The sequence below is a fragment of the Platalea leucorodia genome (assembly GCF_965183815.1).
Source record: "Platalea leucorodia genome assembly, chromosome: 2".
NCBI classification, from domain to species: Eukaryota; Metazoa; Chordata; class Aves; order Pelecaniformes; family Threskiornithidae; genus Platalea; species Platalea leucorodia.
In genome coordinates this window covers 90,592,162-90,608,068 of record NC_138824.1, presented here as the reverse complement: position 1 = coordinate 90,608,068, position 15,907 = coordinate 90,592,162, and the positions used below count along the sequence as shown (strand labels likewise).

The following is a 15,907-nucleotide window of genomic DNA, read 5'->3' as shown; positions in this document are numbered from 1 at the left end:
TCCTATCCTTTGGAAAAAAATAAATGCTTTCTGTAGGGGTAGAAATAACACTGAATTTAAAAAGCAACAACAGAAAAAGGCTGTTTTCAAAAAATAATGCTTGAATACTTGAACTGAGAATCTTCAGACTGCCCAGAAATGATTGTGTGTGTTTCTAGATATTGAAAAACTTAATTAGGGATGCAGGAATCAATTACTGAAAACACTGAAGGGGAGAGGGAATAAGTACAAAAATGAAATTTTATTTCATTATTAAAATATGAATTTAAATAACAGCAAAAGTACTATTATTAGATCACTTTCAAAAATAAAATTACTTATTGACAGTGTCTTAATATTACCAAAGAGACTCCTTGTGTTAATTCTGTCTACTACTTCAAGAGATCCCAAAACAGGCTGGAACATTCTCCTCAACACTTCCTTTAGTTTTTAAGAGCCAGTCAGGTAATTTTATCCTTAAAAACCCAAACATATAAGTAGTGCTCATATGGCAAATAGCAACTCCATTGACTATACTTTTGCATATGCAGATTATTACTACGTTTTACAGATATATTTGTTTTAATTTCATTGTTAGTATCTTGGATCTCTTTGGGATTCAAAGTGTTGCTGCAGTATAAAGTTTGTAGCATTTTTGTTCCCCAAAAGACTGACTCCCTTGATGTAATGCCTTCTTAAGGTTTCCTTTCAATGTTCTTATGAAAAAGGTTAAAATGTTTATGTCTATAAAAAAAAGGGAAATCTTTATTTCATGATGGATTAAGAAAAAAACCCATCTATCATCCTGAAACATGAAAACTAATATTCATTGAATGCTCTTAACTGTTTTCTTCATTGTCAAATGTAGAACTCCTCATCAGAGAGATGAAAATATTTGTAACAGGCAACCATGAATGAATGTACGTAGCAATTTAGTTAAAAGTTTGTATTTATTTACCTTATGAAGAAAATAAGACTTTTGTCCAAAATTTCCATGTGATAATACACGATAAATATAAAAATCATTTAATATACAGTATGACTTTACCTTATTTTATGCAAACTGGTATATGCAGTCTGAGTCTTTGTAACCTCTCTGGCCAGACATGTGAAATCTTCCGCATGGAAGAATACACCAAATGAGAAACTAAAACTAGCAGAAGAGGATTTGAGTCACATCCATAATAAGAAATAATAATTTTTAGATATTACCTACTCATTTTAATTGAGACAGTCTGAATTCCCTACTTCAAGAATTTATTCTTTTTTGCCTTTTAAAACCTATGTCACGAGCCTAAGGGAAGACTTAAATCAGCAATGACAATAGAGGATACAGGGCACAGGCAAGCCAGAAAGAAATTGTTTCTCTCAGCTGTGGATTTCCTGGCATTTCGTATCACAATTAAGAACTAAGACAATATTGTTTAAGGGGGGGACGATATGGACACCACAAACATTTCTGATTATTTTTGCTTTTGTTAAAATAAATAAGAGATATTAGCCTTAACATATGTTCAGTTTATATTATGCCAGTATCTCAGCACTTGAATCATCCTCTACATTTGTAAAAAAAACACTAGCAGTATCAAAAAATGGTTATTTTTGCTGTAGCAGAAATATTAGTGGCAGTATTGCAGATATTTGTTCAGCTAACCTTTAAACTACTGAACAGAAAGAAGTAACAAACACAATCATGTTTTATATGTAGTTTGCATAGACAAGAAGGTTTATTTATAGAAGAGGGAGATTTTTAAATCTTAACCATTAAATTGTACTGGGTTTTGTTGTTTGCTTAGTTTGTGGTTTGGGATTCCCTCTCCCCATCTGGACTATTTTTAAAGCATTATCTCAATATTATAATGAGTATCCAGTGGTGACACTATATAATTTCAGAATATTGTTTTCACCTAACTTTTTAAGGATGTGTTGATAGTTAATTACCCTGGGTATTATAATCAGTGATACTGTTATAAATTGAATCTAGAACTACCATGTAGCTAGTATATGAAAGGTTCTTGTGATACCTCTTTTTAGTTTTGGTGTCTGCTTAATTCTTACACGCACTAAAAGTGATCCATTCATACCCTAGCCTTTTGCTTTTCAATTTTTAGTGGGCCCATCAATCATGTTGAACTTTGCCTCAGGAAAGGTTCACAGGGAATACCATGACAATGCTATATTACAAAAAGGAGACTGAACTTTGGAGCAGTTTATCTTTCAGAAAGGTTTGAATAGAACAATATGTCCAAGCAGAGCAAGAGTTATTAATGCTACCTCAGTTTACAGATATATATTGCGATCTTCAATTGGTTTTATGCTACCTGCTCCTGCTCGAGTCATAATCTAACTAGTATAGAGTACTGCAGATTTAAAGCTTTTTCCACCACACGTGTAGACCAGTCAGTTCAATGTTTACATACACTGTGCCAGGATTATTTCCATGTCTTATCTTCCGTCTTAGCTGCTTCATTCCCAAAGCATTCTCTGTCCTCACACTATTTTGAATTTGGTTCTTAGAGAATGTTTGGAACTGAGAATATAGCTTTACAGCACCACCCAATGGTTGAGGTAGGAAGGGAACAAGAGACCTCTGGAGGTCATCTGGTCCAACCCCTCTGCTCAGGCAGGGTGACCTAGAGGAGGCTGCCCAGCATCGTGTCCAGGTGGCTTTTGAGTATCTCCAAGGATGGAGCCTGCACCACCTCTCTAGGCAACCTGTTGCAGGGCTCAGCCACCCTCACAGTCAAAAAGTGTTTCCTGATCATCGGAGGGAACGTCCTGTGTTTCAGTTTGTACCCATTGCCTCTTGCCTTGTCACAGGGCACCACTGGAAAGAGCCTGGCTCCGTCTTCTTTGCACCCTCCCTTCAGATATTTCTACATGTTAATGAGATTCCCACCGAGTCTTCTCTTTTCTAGGCTCTCTCAGGCTTTCCTCATATGAGAGATGCTTCAGTCCCTTAATCATTGTTGTGGCCCTTCACTGGCCTCTTGCCAGTAGCTCTACCGCTGTCTTATACTGGGGAGCCCAGAACAGGGTAGAGTATTCCAGGTGCTGAGTAGAGGCAAACGATCATCTCTCTCCACCTGTTTGCAACACTCCTCCTAATGCAGCACAGGATACTGTTAGCCTTGGCCTCAAGGGCACACTGCTGGCTCATATTCAACTTGGTGTCCACCAGGATGCCCAGTGCCTTTTCTGCAAAGCTGCTTTCCAGATGGTTGGCCCCCAGCCTGGGCTGGTACATGGGCGTGTTCCTCCCCAGGTTCAGAACTTTGCACTTCCCTTTGTTGAACTTCATGAGATTCCTGTCAGCCCATTTCTCCAGCCTGTCAAGGTCCCTCCAAATGGCAGCACAACCCTCTCTTGGTGTGTCAGCCACTCCTTCCACCTTTGTGTCATCTGCAAACTTGCTGAGGGTACACTCTGTCCCATCATTCAGATCCTTAGAGAAGATGTTAAATAGGATGGGACACAGTATTGACCCCTGGGGAACACCTCTAGTTACTGGCCTCCAACTAGACTTCATGCCACTAATCAGCACCCTGTGCGCCCAGTAGTTCACCTAGTTTTCAGTCCACCTCACTGTCTGCTCATCTAGCCCATACTTCTTCAGCTTCTCTATGAGAATCTTATGGGAGACAGTGCTGAAAGCCTTACTGAAGTCAAGGCACACAATATCCACTGTTCTGCACACATCTGCCAAGCCAGCCCTTTCACCGTAGAAGGTGATCAGTTTGGTCAAGCATAACTTCCCCTTGGTGAATCCATGCTGACTATTCCCGATCACCTTTTTGTGCTTCATGTACCTAGCCATCACTTTACCAGGGTTCAAGGTGAGGCTGATTGGCTTGTGGTTCCCTGGGTCCTCCGTATTGTCCTTCTTGAAAATAGAAGTGACATTAGCTTTCCTTCAGTCTTCAGGCACTTCTCCCAGTCGCCATGATCCATCAAAGTTTGTAGAAAGTGGCCCTGCAATGACATCTGCCAGCTCCCCCAGCACTCACGGGTGCCTGCCATCAGGGCCTATGGACTTAGGTGTGTCCAGTTTGCTGAAGTATTCTCCAACCTGATTCTCTTCCACAAAGGATAAGTTTTTAAAACTCTTAACTTCTGTACATGGAAATTATCTTGAAATGCCTCCTATGATGGCAGTATTCTCATCAAATAAGCCATTAACATTCCACTTTTAAGTATCTTGCATACTGAGAAGTATTTGCAGAAGCTCTTCTCAACAACAGGTTGAGTCTCCATCCCCGGAGGTATTTAAAAGACGGGTAGGCGTGGTGCTTGAGGATATGGTTTATCGGTGGACTTGGCAGTGTTAGATTAACAGTTGGACTCGATGATCTTAAGGGTCTTTCCCAACCTTAACAATTCTATGATTCTGTAATCTTTTTGCTATGCAGCACTAAGTTAACTTCACCTTAATGTTGTTTATGTTATGATGTATGCAAGACTACTTATATGATTTATATCACTGAAATTCTTAGTGTTTGGTAGAGTCTACCTATTTTTCTGACAGACAGTGACATATGTTCTTGTTCCCATTGCAATCCAGTGTTTGTGAAAGCAAGAGCTTTTCTTTACACTGAGTGAAAGACATATCTAAACATCTTTCTGTTATGTTTGGAGAAATTTGGAAAAATGCATTGTACAATAAACAGCTTAGTCACATTTCTGCATATGAAAAGGGGGACAGCAAGAAAATTCTACTAGATCTCTCCTATGACAGAGAAAGATAAGTCTGAGCAAGCTGACACTTAACATTCTACTACAAATTTAAAGTTATGATGCTATTTATTAATCTAATAATAGTAACATATTAGAAACCATAACTGTTATGGTTATTTTTCAAATATAGCAGTACGCATTCACTTGTAAATCTTTTTCTTTTCTCCTAACAGTTTTTAAGCTTGACTTTCTAGTTTCTTTTGAATCTCTAAGAATTATGGGGTCTTTAGTATTGGTCCCTCTCTTCATCCCACTGTACAGACTATTTTGGATCTAAACTTTAACTAATAATGCCATAAACTATCAGCTTCTTTTTTTTACCTGTATTAATCTAAATTATAATCCGTAATGACTTGTTAGGAATCACTAAGAACTTCTTGAATATAAAGGAAGTTTAGACACTTAAGTTATATTTCAAATTGATGACAATAGCACATAACGTGAATGTTCCCTAAATGTTCATGAAATCAAGTACTAACTTTTACCCATTTATACTCTATAAAAATTACTATCTATGAAATATCACGATACAGTTACTAAGTAATTTTTTTTCTAGGAATTGTTTTTACTAAATATTCAAGGCTCAGACAATCAGACATTGGTCAATCTGACATTGGAGTTCAGATCACCAGAAAACCCCCATCCTTGCTTTCAAATTTCAAAACTGGGGGGTGGGAGTGGGTTGGTAATATAGTCATATTATTGATTTTAGCTAATCAATCAGAGCTGTGTTGCCCAGTGTAATTGTATTACTTTTCTTTCAGAACTCCTTTGTGACCCAGAACACCTGGCAGGTAGCTGTAGCCCCCTCAGCAAAAAGTGTTATTGGCAGTGAGCACCTTGCATGGAAGGGTTGTACTGAATGGGAGAACTTAATGTACTCTTAACTTTATTTCCTTAACTTTGAAGGGCAGAGAGAGTTGACACTATTCATTTATCACTGGGACAAGTCTGAGGAATAAATCAGTCTCAGAACTGTCTTCCCAGATCTCTCTTAGGGAAGCCTGCTTGGAGTTTAAGAATATGAGCATGGATACTCGAACCCTGTAGAAAATCGGCTGCAATGACACAGCATAAAAAAAAAAAAAAAATACACTTTAGTAGGTGAAAGATCTTCACCTGTGTGCTATTGTGGAGTCTAGTTGTTCCCAATTGAGTTCACAAGGCTGAAGTGCTGGTAAGATGACACTGAGCCTTCCTATGACATAAGCAAAACCTGACTGGTGTGCCACCTCCAAACCAGTGAACTGGTTTGTCCATGGCGGGAATGCTCTTTTAGTCTATTACTAGAGAAGGCAGTGTTGCATGTGTTAAAATAACGAATTCATTGAGAGATGTTGTCTGTGCATATGCAACAGGGTACAGGTATTCTTCCTCTGTTTTCCTCAGAGTGAGTAAAACACAGATGGGATTCCTTGACTGAAACAGAAATGAAGTTTAGTGGGTGTATGTTACTACTATTCATTGTGTAAAGGATTCAAGGCTGGCATATGCCTTAATTGGTACTGCTGACCACGGAACTGAATCCCCAGGCTAGACATACAAATTGAATTAAAATCTGCATCCAGTTACTATGTTATTTCTTCTTTGTCAAAAAGCTTTGTCCTGCTATATGCAGTTACCTTACATAACTAAAACTTCAACACTACTTAAAACATTCAGAAGGATGGTTAAGAACGTTCCTGTGAACTGGGTCAGTTCTGCTTAAGAACTTTGGCTTGAAAAGAGGTGTTGGAAGGGATTTGAAGCTTTGGGGAGTGTTGTCATTCTTCCTGTCTATTCTGTTCCTGTTCAGTACCTAAATAAGGAATTTTATTTCTTCTGAGTTGTCAGTTTGACCCTCTCTTGAAACACACCACTGATATAAACATAATAAAAGAAGAGGGGAAAAAAGTGCTTTCCTGCAGTTGACTTCATTCTGCTTTTTTTTATTTCTGCATTTAATATTTGAATTTTAATTTCATGACACATTCCTATTTTTCTTATTCAAATTTAACATTACAGATTATTTTCAAGATGCAAATATTACCAATATATTCTTGACTTTCATCCAGTGTATTTCAAAGTTCACGAATAAGTTGAAAATCACACCTTGTTCAGAGTATTGTCAGATTATGTTTCAGCTTTTTGTTAGGCTTTTATTTGTGTTTTATTTTTCTCCTATTATTGTTCTATGTTGTCTCCTTCTTTGTTAAACAGCAGAAAGTGTTAATGAGAAGTTACCTTAAAAGCTACACGTTGGTGTGGTTTAATGTCTTAAATTCTAATTGTCCTTTTGGTTTTGTGGTTTGTCATATCACAGGAGTGAACTGATATAACATTTAAATAAGTTGAAAGATTAAGTCCTTAATTGTATTTCTGATGTGTTGCAGTAGGATGAAATTTTCTACTCAAATATTTGAAAAAAGAATTTAATTCTAGTTTTGCATTTATAAATTAGTTGTCCAGGAAAAAAAAAAAACCAAAACACAAAACCAAAACCAGCAAACTATCCCCTTTGAGTCACAGAAACTGTCAGTGCCGTTCTGGATAAATTGTTTCAGAATGAGATCTGTTGCTACACATTGTGTAATTAATGTTCATTTATATTTCTCTATTAATTTTAATCGATCATTTATACGCTTCTGTTGAATGAACCATATTATATCTGTGCAAGCATGAAAAAAAGTGAAATAAGGGACAGATGTACTGTTTCAAGTGGTATTTTTGTTCTGAGGGGAGATAAATGTTAGAAGAGAAACATACTGTGCAACCACTTTCTAAAGGTAATTGCTATAAATAATTTGATAACTCAAACGGTTTAACTGCTCAGCCAAAGTGGAACAGATTATTACCATCCTCAGTAGTGGCAGATAACGGTAGATAGCGGTAGATCTTGAAGCTTTTAAAGATATTATACTGGACAGTGCACTTCTGCTAGTACCTTACAATCCTCTCTGCAGCATTTCAAATTTCTTGATGCAAAAGAATTACATCAAAGGGATAAAAAAACCTAAGCCAAAATTGAGAGGAGTAAACCCATGAACATTAGAAGATTAGGAATACCCTCTTCTGGAATAGCTGCCACTAGAGGAAAAATAAATAAATAAATAGACAAATAAATAATGGCAAACTCTGGTGTGTATACTCAGGTCAAAATATGTGAGATGCTAAGAGATGCCAGTCTTATTGGACACCCTGAGACTACTTACGGAGGCTCTGTAGAGTCCCAGTTTAGAAAGCTTTTCTTCAATTTACCTGAAATACTGATGAGAATAGAAATTCCCTCTGAGATAAGACAACTTTGGTTTAACTTATGTGAATGCCAAACTAAACAACCACTTTCCTGTTGTCTAAGAATCTCTGAAGTCACAGAGGAAATACAAGGCCTTTACATGAACTTTAGACCAGATGGAAGTGGATCTAAGTATCCATCCCTTGGTAAAGACTGGAAGTCAACACTTCATGCATACTTTTCACACTTAAACTGCTTTGGTAAAGTTCTGGAATGAAACACTCAACTATGTTTTTCAGTAATTGCATGTGTCTTGACCACGATATGGAATACCTCACTGCAAATAATGAGGCTTGCTCTGAATCACTTTAACCTACAGTATTATGGAGTTCATGGGAGGAGAGGCTGAAATGAGATGACATTTTGGAATTCTTACAGGAAATCATGACTGATCTGTGCAGTTGAATTTCCATCCAGGGGTGAGACAATTCTGCGAATTTATGTCTTTGGTATATAATTTTCTCTAGGTGTCAGACAGATTTTTAATATCCAGCCCAAAAAGAGGAAGGCATTAAAAACACATCAAGCACAGAAAGCTCTAAAGGACAACATTAAAGCAAGCAAAATAAAACCAAACAAAATATTTTGAAATCTATAGAAAACTATGGTATATTTTGTTTTCATTATTTATTTCTAGTTAGTGCTGTTTGTTGCACCTTTTTTTTGGTCCTTCAGGCAATTAAATTGCATTCTTCAGAGACAGACATGCTCAAAGACTTCTCTGCCATTTTCTCCCCCTGCTGAACAAAGATAAAAATACAATAGCCTTCTGATTGTAAATATTAAAAGAGTACAACCAAGGCATTCCTATTAAACTGCAATTACTATATTGACAGAAAACCACTTTGTATAATTCTGAGGCTATTAATGATTATTCTGTGACCCTTTTTGAATTCACATTACTTTCTGGAAAGAGAAATGAAGACAGAGAAAGTGATGATTAATATTTTGTTTCCTCAGTGATTTTCTGGGAGTTATTTCAGACCACTGAAGTTGTAAGCTCTAAGTGCCAACTCAGTTAAACTAAGTAACTACTAACAACACTTTTTTTTTTTTTTAATGTTGACATTCTTTTCTAGTTTCAATGTTCATTAGCAAGTGAACAAAATAGCAAGTGAATCTACAAACAAAATAGTTCATTTGTACGTATATGAAAAGTAACTATTGTAAGTTCCTATTGCCTTAAAAGAACATTACGTAGTTTCCTTTCTCATTGCCTTGCAGACCTTAATACAGTGTTCCCTCCTTCCTCGCTATTCCTGCTTGATGTGGCTTTGTTTTAAATGTTACCTTTGTTTGATGGCCCAAAGTTGGCAACTGTGTGGGCCCTATCCATTTTTTTGGAGCTATTCATGACCTGCTACTCTGTGAAAGAAGTTGATCTTTCCTTCCCTTTTCTCCTCCCCTGCAGCAGTAGTTGTCAAACTCACTCCTTCATCTGCTGACCGCCAAAGGAAAGCTATGGTGTCTTGCTACTTTGAGGAGAGGGGTGGGAGAGATGATGGCTGCTAATGCCGAAGTGTGAAAGCACGGTGTCTAATAATGTTGTGCTGCTCTCTAGCCAGCACAGGAGGAAACTTTGGGGTGCTAAGCACCATTCACTATTTAAACAGCTGTTTCCCATCTCCTCCAAAACAAGGAGTGAGGGCTGGGTGGAGAGGGCATGAATCCAAAAGTTCAGAATTGGAACCATGAGTTGAAACTTATTGCTTTAGGTAATGAGCTGAGTCTTCTGCTAAAAGCCATAAACTCAGGCAATTGTGTCCATTAATGAATGATAGGTTCAGTACATTGCCTTCTGATCAGTGAATGTCCTCCCTGTTATCTTGGGCTAACAGCTATGAGCAAAGTGGCATATAAAAACTAAAAAGTACAGTTAACAATTCTGCTACATCAGGAGTCATTTTGTGGGATTGACTAGTCACAGCATCACATAGTGGTTGAGCTTGGAAGGGACCTCTGGAGGTCATCTGGTCCAACCCCTCTGCTCAGGCAGGGTGACCTAGAGGAGGCTGCCCAGCATCGTGTCCAGGTGGCTTTTGAGTATCTCCAAGGATGGAGCCTGCACCACCTCTCTAGGCAACCTGTTGCAGGGCTCAGCCACCCTCACAGTCAAAAAGTGTTTCCTGATCATCGGAGGGAACGTCCTGTGTTTCAGTTTGTACCCATTGCCTCTTGCCTTGTCACAGGGCACCACTGGAAAGAGCCTGGCTCCGTCTTCTTTGCACCCTCCCTTCAGATATTTCTACATGTTAATGAGATTCCCCCCGAGTCTTCTCTTTTCTAGGCTAAACAGTCCCTGCTCTCTCAGGCTTTCCTAGGCTTTTCCATGAGAGATGCTTCAGTCCCTTAATCATTGTTGTGGCCCTTCACTGGCCTCTCGCCAGTAGCTCTACCGCTGTCTTACACTGGGGAGCCCAGCACTGGACACGGTACTCCAGATGTGGCCGCATCAGTACTGAGTAGAGCTAATCTCTGCTTCATTTGCATAATTTAGATAAAAAGAAATAGAATAGGGCAGAAAATATCTGGAGTAATTGCAACAGAGATAAAAGAAAACCTGACAAGTAAAGATGATTATTATTTTTATTATTAATAATTATTCACATCTGTGTGTAATTTCCAATTTAAAAAAGGAAATAAAAGTGTGAAGGAAAGAGATCCTTTAGGGTTATCTGTTTTACTTTTGATATTAAAAACTGCTAGTCTTTAACTGTAGAAGATACTCTAGTATAGCAAACAGTGTGATGCTTCCAAAAAACCCTTACAAACCTCTCCATGTCAGAAAAAGATATGTCTATATTTTCTTATCTGTTTGTGTGATTTTAATTAAAAACTTGCTGTGTTAGAACAGCCTTTTACAATAATTAATTTACTTCATAGTTATCCACAGGTACGTGATTTTAAAGTACAGAAAGGAAAAGTACAAGGATTGCACTTCAGAAATGCAATAATGATATGGATATGTGGATAAATGTATTTAATTGCAGTGTATATCACTAAAAATAATCATTTGCAGGAGTCACTTTTGGTATCATAATATTGCCGTATATTCAGGCTAGGTAAAATATGTATATGTTAGTTGATTTGGTAAATTGTTTGTAACCACACAGTATTTTTAATGCTGACAGCATCTTATGGTGCTTTTACAGTGACAGTCATTTAGATGCTTGTGCACAGCTTTTTCTCTTTCTGCAGTGCTGAAGAGGGTCACTGATTCCCCAGTAAAGTAACTCAAAACCTTTCTCATTAGTGAAAAATAGCTGCTAAATTCCTTGGCAAGATCAGTTAATGTTACTGATTGTTTTAATGTTTCAAGTGGTTTTATGGCCAAACTGTTGAACCCTCACCTGCTACTTGAGTTTTCAGACTTCAGACTTTGCTGAAATGGCATGAATGCCAATAGGGAAAACCATCAGACTCTTGGAAGTACTAGGAAGCAAAAAAAAAAAAAAAAAAAAAAAGAAAAACCAAACCAAAAAACCACCTTACTGTGCGTAGGATGACACAGTTTGGGTTTTTTTTTCTGTTAAAGACAAGCTACCTCACAGGAAGAGTGCAGGAAACAGGTTTTCTCTACTCTGTAAGGAGACTGGGAAAAATGCAAACAAACATCTTGGTCCTTTAGGAATTTATATTTGGTTTTCAATAACTATATTTTGCATTTCAGTGTTAGAAAATGTAGGGCACACTCCACATAGCTTTATTTCAGCTTTCCTGGTTTAGCTATTGTATTTTTTAGAGAGTTGATTCAGACAGAGATTCTGTAGCTACTCTAAAGGGTAGGTATTTAGACTCCTCTCTTTTCTAATGGTTTGGTACCTCAGTGAAGCAACACCATGTGTTCTTGTGTTTTCCTTATTTTAGTATTTTCCTTGTTTGGCTGGACTTTTTAAAAAATGAGAAAAAATTAACCAAATACAATTCAGTGTAGCCTCATCTGCCGTAAGATTGTACATAATGAAATGCTTTTGCATGATTAACTGGAGGGCAACAATAGCTCAACAGTTTATAGCCATCTATTTGTAAATAACAAAAATCGAGAAGCAAAAATCAGTCGAAATTCTGAATAATTTCATGTTACATGCCTCTCTGTCCAATGGTAGTTATCTATCTGTGGCACCTCTCATCATTTCTGACTGCAGAGAAAGATACTGTGCTTCAGTGTTGGGTACTTCCCCAATCCAAGCAATGAATAATGAACAGATTCTTTAAAACCCAGCTAATAGAGCAAGAAAGGACACAAAGGAGATGTGTCCATTTTCCCCAAACAGAAGGGAAAAAATCCACAAATATCCAAATAGTAGCACATAATATTTTCAAGTTATGAGGAGGAAAAATCAAGAATCAGCCAAGGCTAAATTTCTTGTTGTGTAAGCTCCCATATTGGTCACAGAGCCTATGGGAAATACCTGATGGTAACAGTAAGTGGGAAGGTTGTTGGTGAGACAAATTCACAGCTACAGAATGACTGGAGATCATGGAATAAATATGTTTCTAGATACATGGTCATGCTGTGATACATTGGATATTGCAACCAACTTTTTTTCTATCTGTCTTTAGCCTCGACAGATCTGACCACGCTACTAGATTTTGGAAGACGACTCATGCATAGCAATACTTCAGTGACCTTGACTGAGGGGTTCTTATTACACTGAGATCTTTGCTAGTGTTAAAAGGTCCCACTGGTCTTTTAAGGATGAAATTTGAATATGCTGAGAATGCTGAATGTTAAGCATATACTATAATAGAAATACTGTGGAAAAATGAATTAATATATTCTTTTAGTTTTAATTTTCATATTTCCAGCAGACGTAACATCAGGAAACAAGCTTATTTCTGTTTTACCCTTTCTACTGCATAAATTCTGTTACTGAAATAAACATTTATCATAGTTCATTTATTCAGTAATTTTAGCATTTTTTTTCTTTCAGTAACTTCTGGTGAAACTGTTGCTGTGGATACACAAGCCAGGGTAACCAAGGAAACCACCACCTTCAAACCAGAAATGCCATCTTCTGTGCTTTTGGAGGTTCCAGCCTTGGCTGACTTCAATAAGGCATGGGCAGAACTCACTGACTGGCTTTCTCGACTGGATCGAGAGATAAAATCTCAGAGAGTGATAGTAGGTGATCTTGATGATATCAACGACATGATCATCAAACAAAAGGTATGAGAAACACTGATTTTTCAAGTTGAAAGCCTCATGATCTTTATTCTGTATTAAATCATTTCAACAAGGAACACAGGAGAGATGATAGGCTGCAATACCTGTAGTTGTTACTTAAGATACTTTATCCCATAAACACAATTATTGGATTAAATATTAAGATAATTGATTGAGGGAAAAAAAAAAAGAGTATTTAATAATTTCTCTGCTATTGAAGGCAGAGATCTCTTTATCTTTCTATTGCTTGTGCTGACTGTGTTATAAGAGTATGCAAGCCAATGGTTGAAATATAAACCTTATGAGAAAGAAGGAATTGCATAGTAAGCTCCAGGTTGCCAGGAGGGAAGATACCCTGTTTCATACCTTTTCTTACATTGCTTCTGTAATAACTTTCTCAGAGGCTTACATCCTGCTGCTGTTGGGTTATGAAAAGCTCCTCAGTTGTCTTAAAGAAAAGAACAGCTCATTAATGCAAGTGTTTTGTCAGCAAAACTGCATCAATGTTACTTACCTTTGAAAACACAGAAAAATATGGAAATATATGTGCAAGGAAAAAAAAAGGCTAAACTTTAGCTACTCAGTAGCAATAAAAGTAATTTGGTATTATACAGCTTGAAAGTAATTACCTGCCTTCTAGATTTAACATTGCTCAAGACAAAAGATTTGGCTTGCCTGTGCAAAACTTTTCAGTGTTAAATTTCCATTCCGTTCAGTTCTAAACTGAGTTTAGGACTCTCTATTATAAGATTCTCTTCTGCTTCCTCCTCCTCCTCCTCATAAAAAATCTGATTTATTGTAAGGAAGATATTGATATTCTTTCTCTTTGCTTAAAGTAGAAAGAGAGGGAGAAACAATGGACACATTTTGCCTAGTATCTGTAGTAAGCAGTTTTATAAGAACATATATATTAAAATATGCAGATGTCTCATAGCATTCATTCTGCTTGTTTTCTTATATTTCCCCTTTTTTTTTTTTTTTTCTCCAGTGGTTTAAACTTCCTATTTTTTGAGACTTTTGGTTTGCTTTACCTTCTAGATTAGTAAAATATTTGTTTTATCTTGATTAACAATCACAATATTTACCGTGTAGAGTTATATAGTGTTTTAGTAATTAAAATATCTTTAAAATGGCATGGATATATTTTAATAAGTGATAGTTGCAGTATCACCTGCACAGGACACTAGATTAAAATATCTGTTACGTCATTTGAAAAGGTTGAGGGCCAAAGAAGAATTGTTTGTACATTATCTTTTAATCTTTTTCAGAATTGTTTTGTTTTAAAATTTTATGTTGTCAAATACCTGCTTCAGAATTATATGATTTTCTTACTTGTGCCTCATTTTAGCATATTATTCTGGCAGGCAAAATCCATAGTTTGCTTCCTTCTACAGATCTCTTTTACTTAAATGTGAGATCAAATTATTAACTCTTGAGAATTTCAATTAATGTTATACATGTTTTAAAATGAGCTGGTTTATATCTGCATCTAATCTTAGCTCAAGCCTAAAATATTTTAGCTGGTTAAGCCAGCACTATTGCAGTCTTCCTCTCTCTTCTATTCCTGGCTGGGTAGCCCTGTCTCTTTTTTTGATACCACACTGTGCTGGTAACAAAACCAGCAGGAAAACTCTTTTTTATTGTGCTTACCTCTCTAATTGGCTGTGCAACAGAATGTGACATTTAATATATTCTCTGATGAAATGGAAGAATCAATGTCTAAATATAGACTGCAGTCCTGTTAACTGGCTCCCTCTTCTCTAATGATCATCTTAATATCACTTAATACATGGAAATTAACGTCATGAAATTTTGACTCTGCTCCTAAATCTATCACTGTATTATTAGGTGAGATAGGCAGACCGAATTTTCAAAACTGACAAAGAATTTTAGGTTTCTCAGAAACCCCCCCTGCTTCCTAATGTGTAGCGTGTCTGCACCCGTATGTGAGCTGATGAAGTTGGACATGTGGGTACTTGGCTATTCTGAAAAGTCAGGCCAGATATGATCTAAGTTGGAAATCCAAAAGTAGTGCTTATCTCCCCAGATCTGTATCTTCTGTAAAAGATCAGAGTCATACCTCTCCTGCGGTTGTGATTTAAAAGTCGTTGACAGTCACAGTATTGCATTGTGCTCTATTTGGAGAGTTTGTTGTACCCCTACAGGGATCTCGGTAAGATTTAGTAGGAGTTCTGTCTTAGTAGATTGACCTTTTTTTTTTTTTTTTTCCTTAATCAGATTTTCGTCTTTAGGTGTAAAATACCATCTTAACGCAGCCGACTACTTGCCTTACAAAAATCCATCATTATAAAGATAAATGGTCCATGAAAGCTGTTTTATTATAGCGCATCTCTAGTTGCTCATCCAGAATTTAGAACACTTCAAACTGCTAGGCCCGTTGGAGTGCTACCAAGATCTTACTGTTTTGTGGTTTTGTTTCGATTTTATTTTTCTTTCAAAACAGAGAGCCACATTTCTAATAAGAAATTGAAATGTCAAAGCAAACATTTTAAAGGCAAAGAAATCCCATATCCTAGCAACATATGTAACACGACATTTTTCCAAATCACGCAGGTAAAAATAAGTGACCTTAGGTTGTCCTTTCTTTCACAGCGGCATGTGATGTTGTTGAAGCTAAGTCTCTGAGGGCATTTTGGTTAAGTTCATTTCAATCTGATTGTGTCAGAAGATCGCAGCCACTAACTCTGCCATATTTCACCTCCATAAAAGTTTAAGATATCGTTAGCCCCCAC

General features: G+C 37.0%; 1 protein-coding gene across 6 annotated transcripts in view; it reads left to right on the top strand.

The window, feature by feature from the left end:
- The window catches only part of DMD (dystrophin), a gene marked incomplete at both ends in the record, with an annotated part of 1,307,865 nt that overhangs the window by 946,937 nt on the left and 345,021 nt on the right, over window positions 1–15,907 (top strand). For 5 of the 6 annotated variants that reach the window (XM_082303865.1, XM_082303861.1, XM_082303862.1 and 2 more), the window contains one exon: window positions 12,922–13,157. In XM_082303865.1, the coding sequence (XP_082159991.1) occupies window positions 12,922–13,157 (236 nt within the window). Of the gene's footprint in view, window positions 1–12,921; window positions 13,158–15,907 lie in introns of those variants that run through there. The other variant, XM_082303866.1, reaches the window with a different exon arrangement.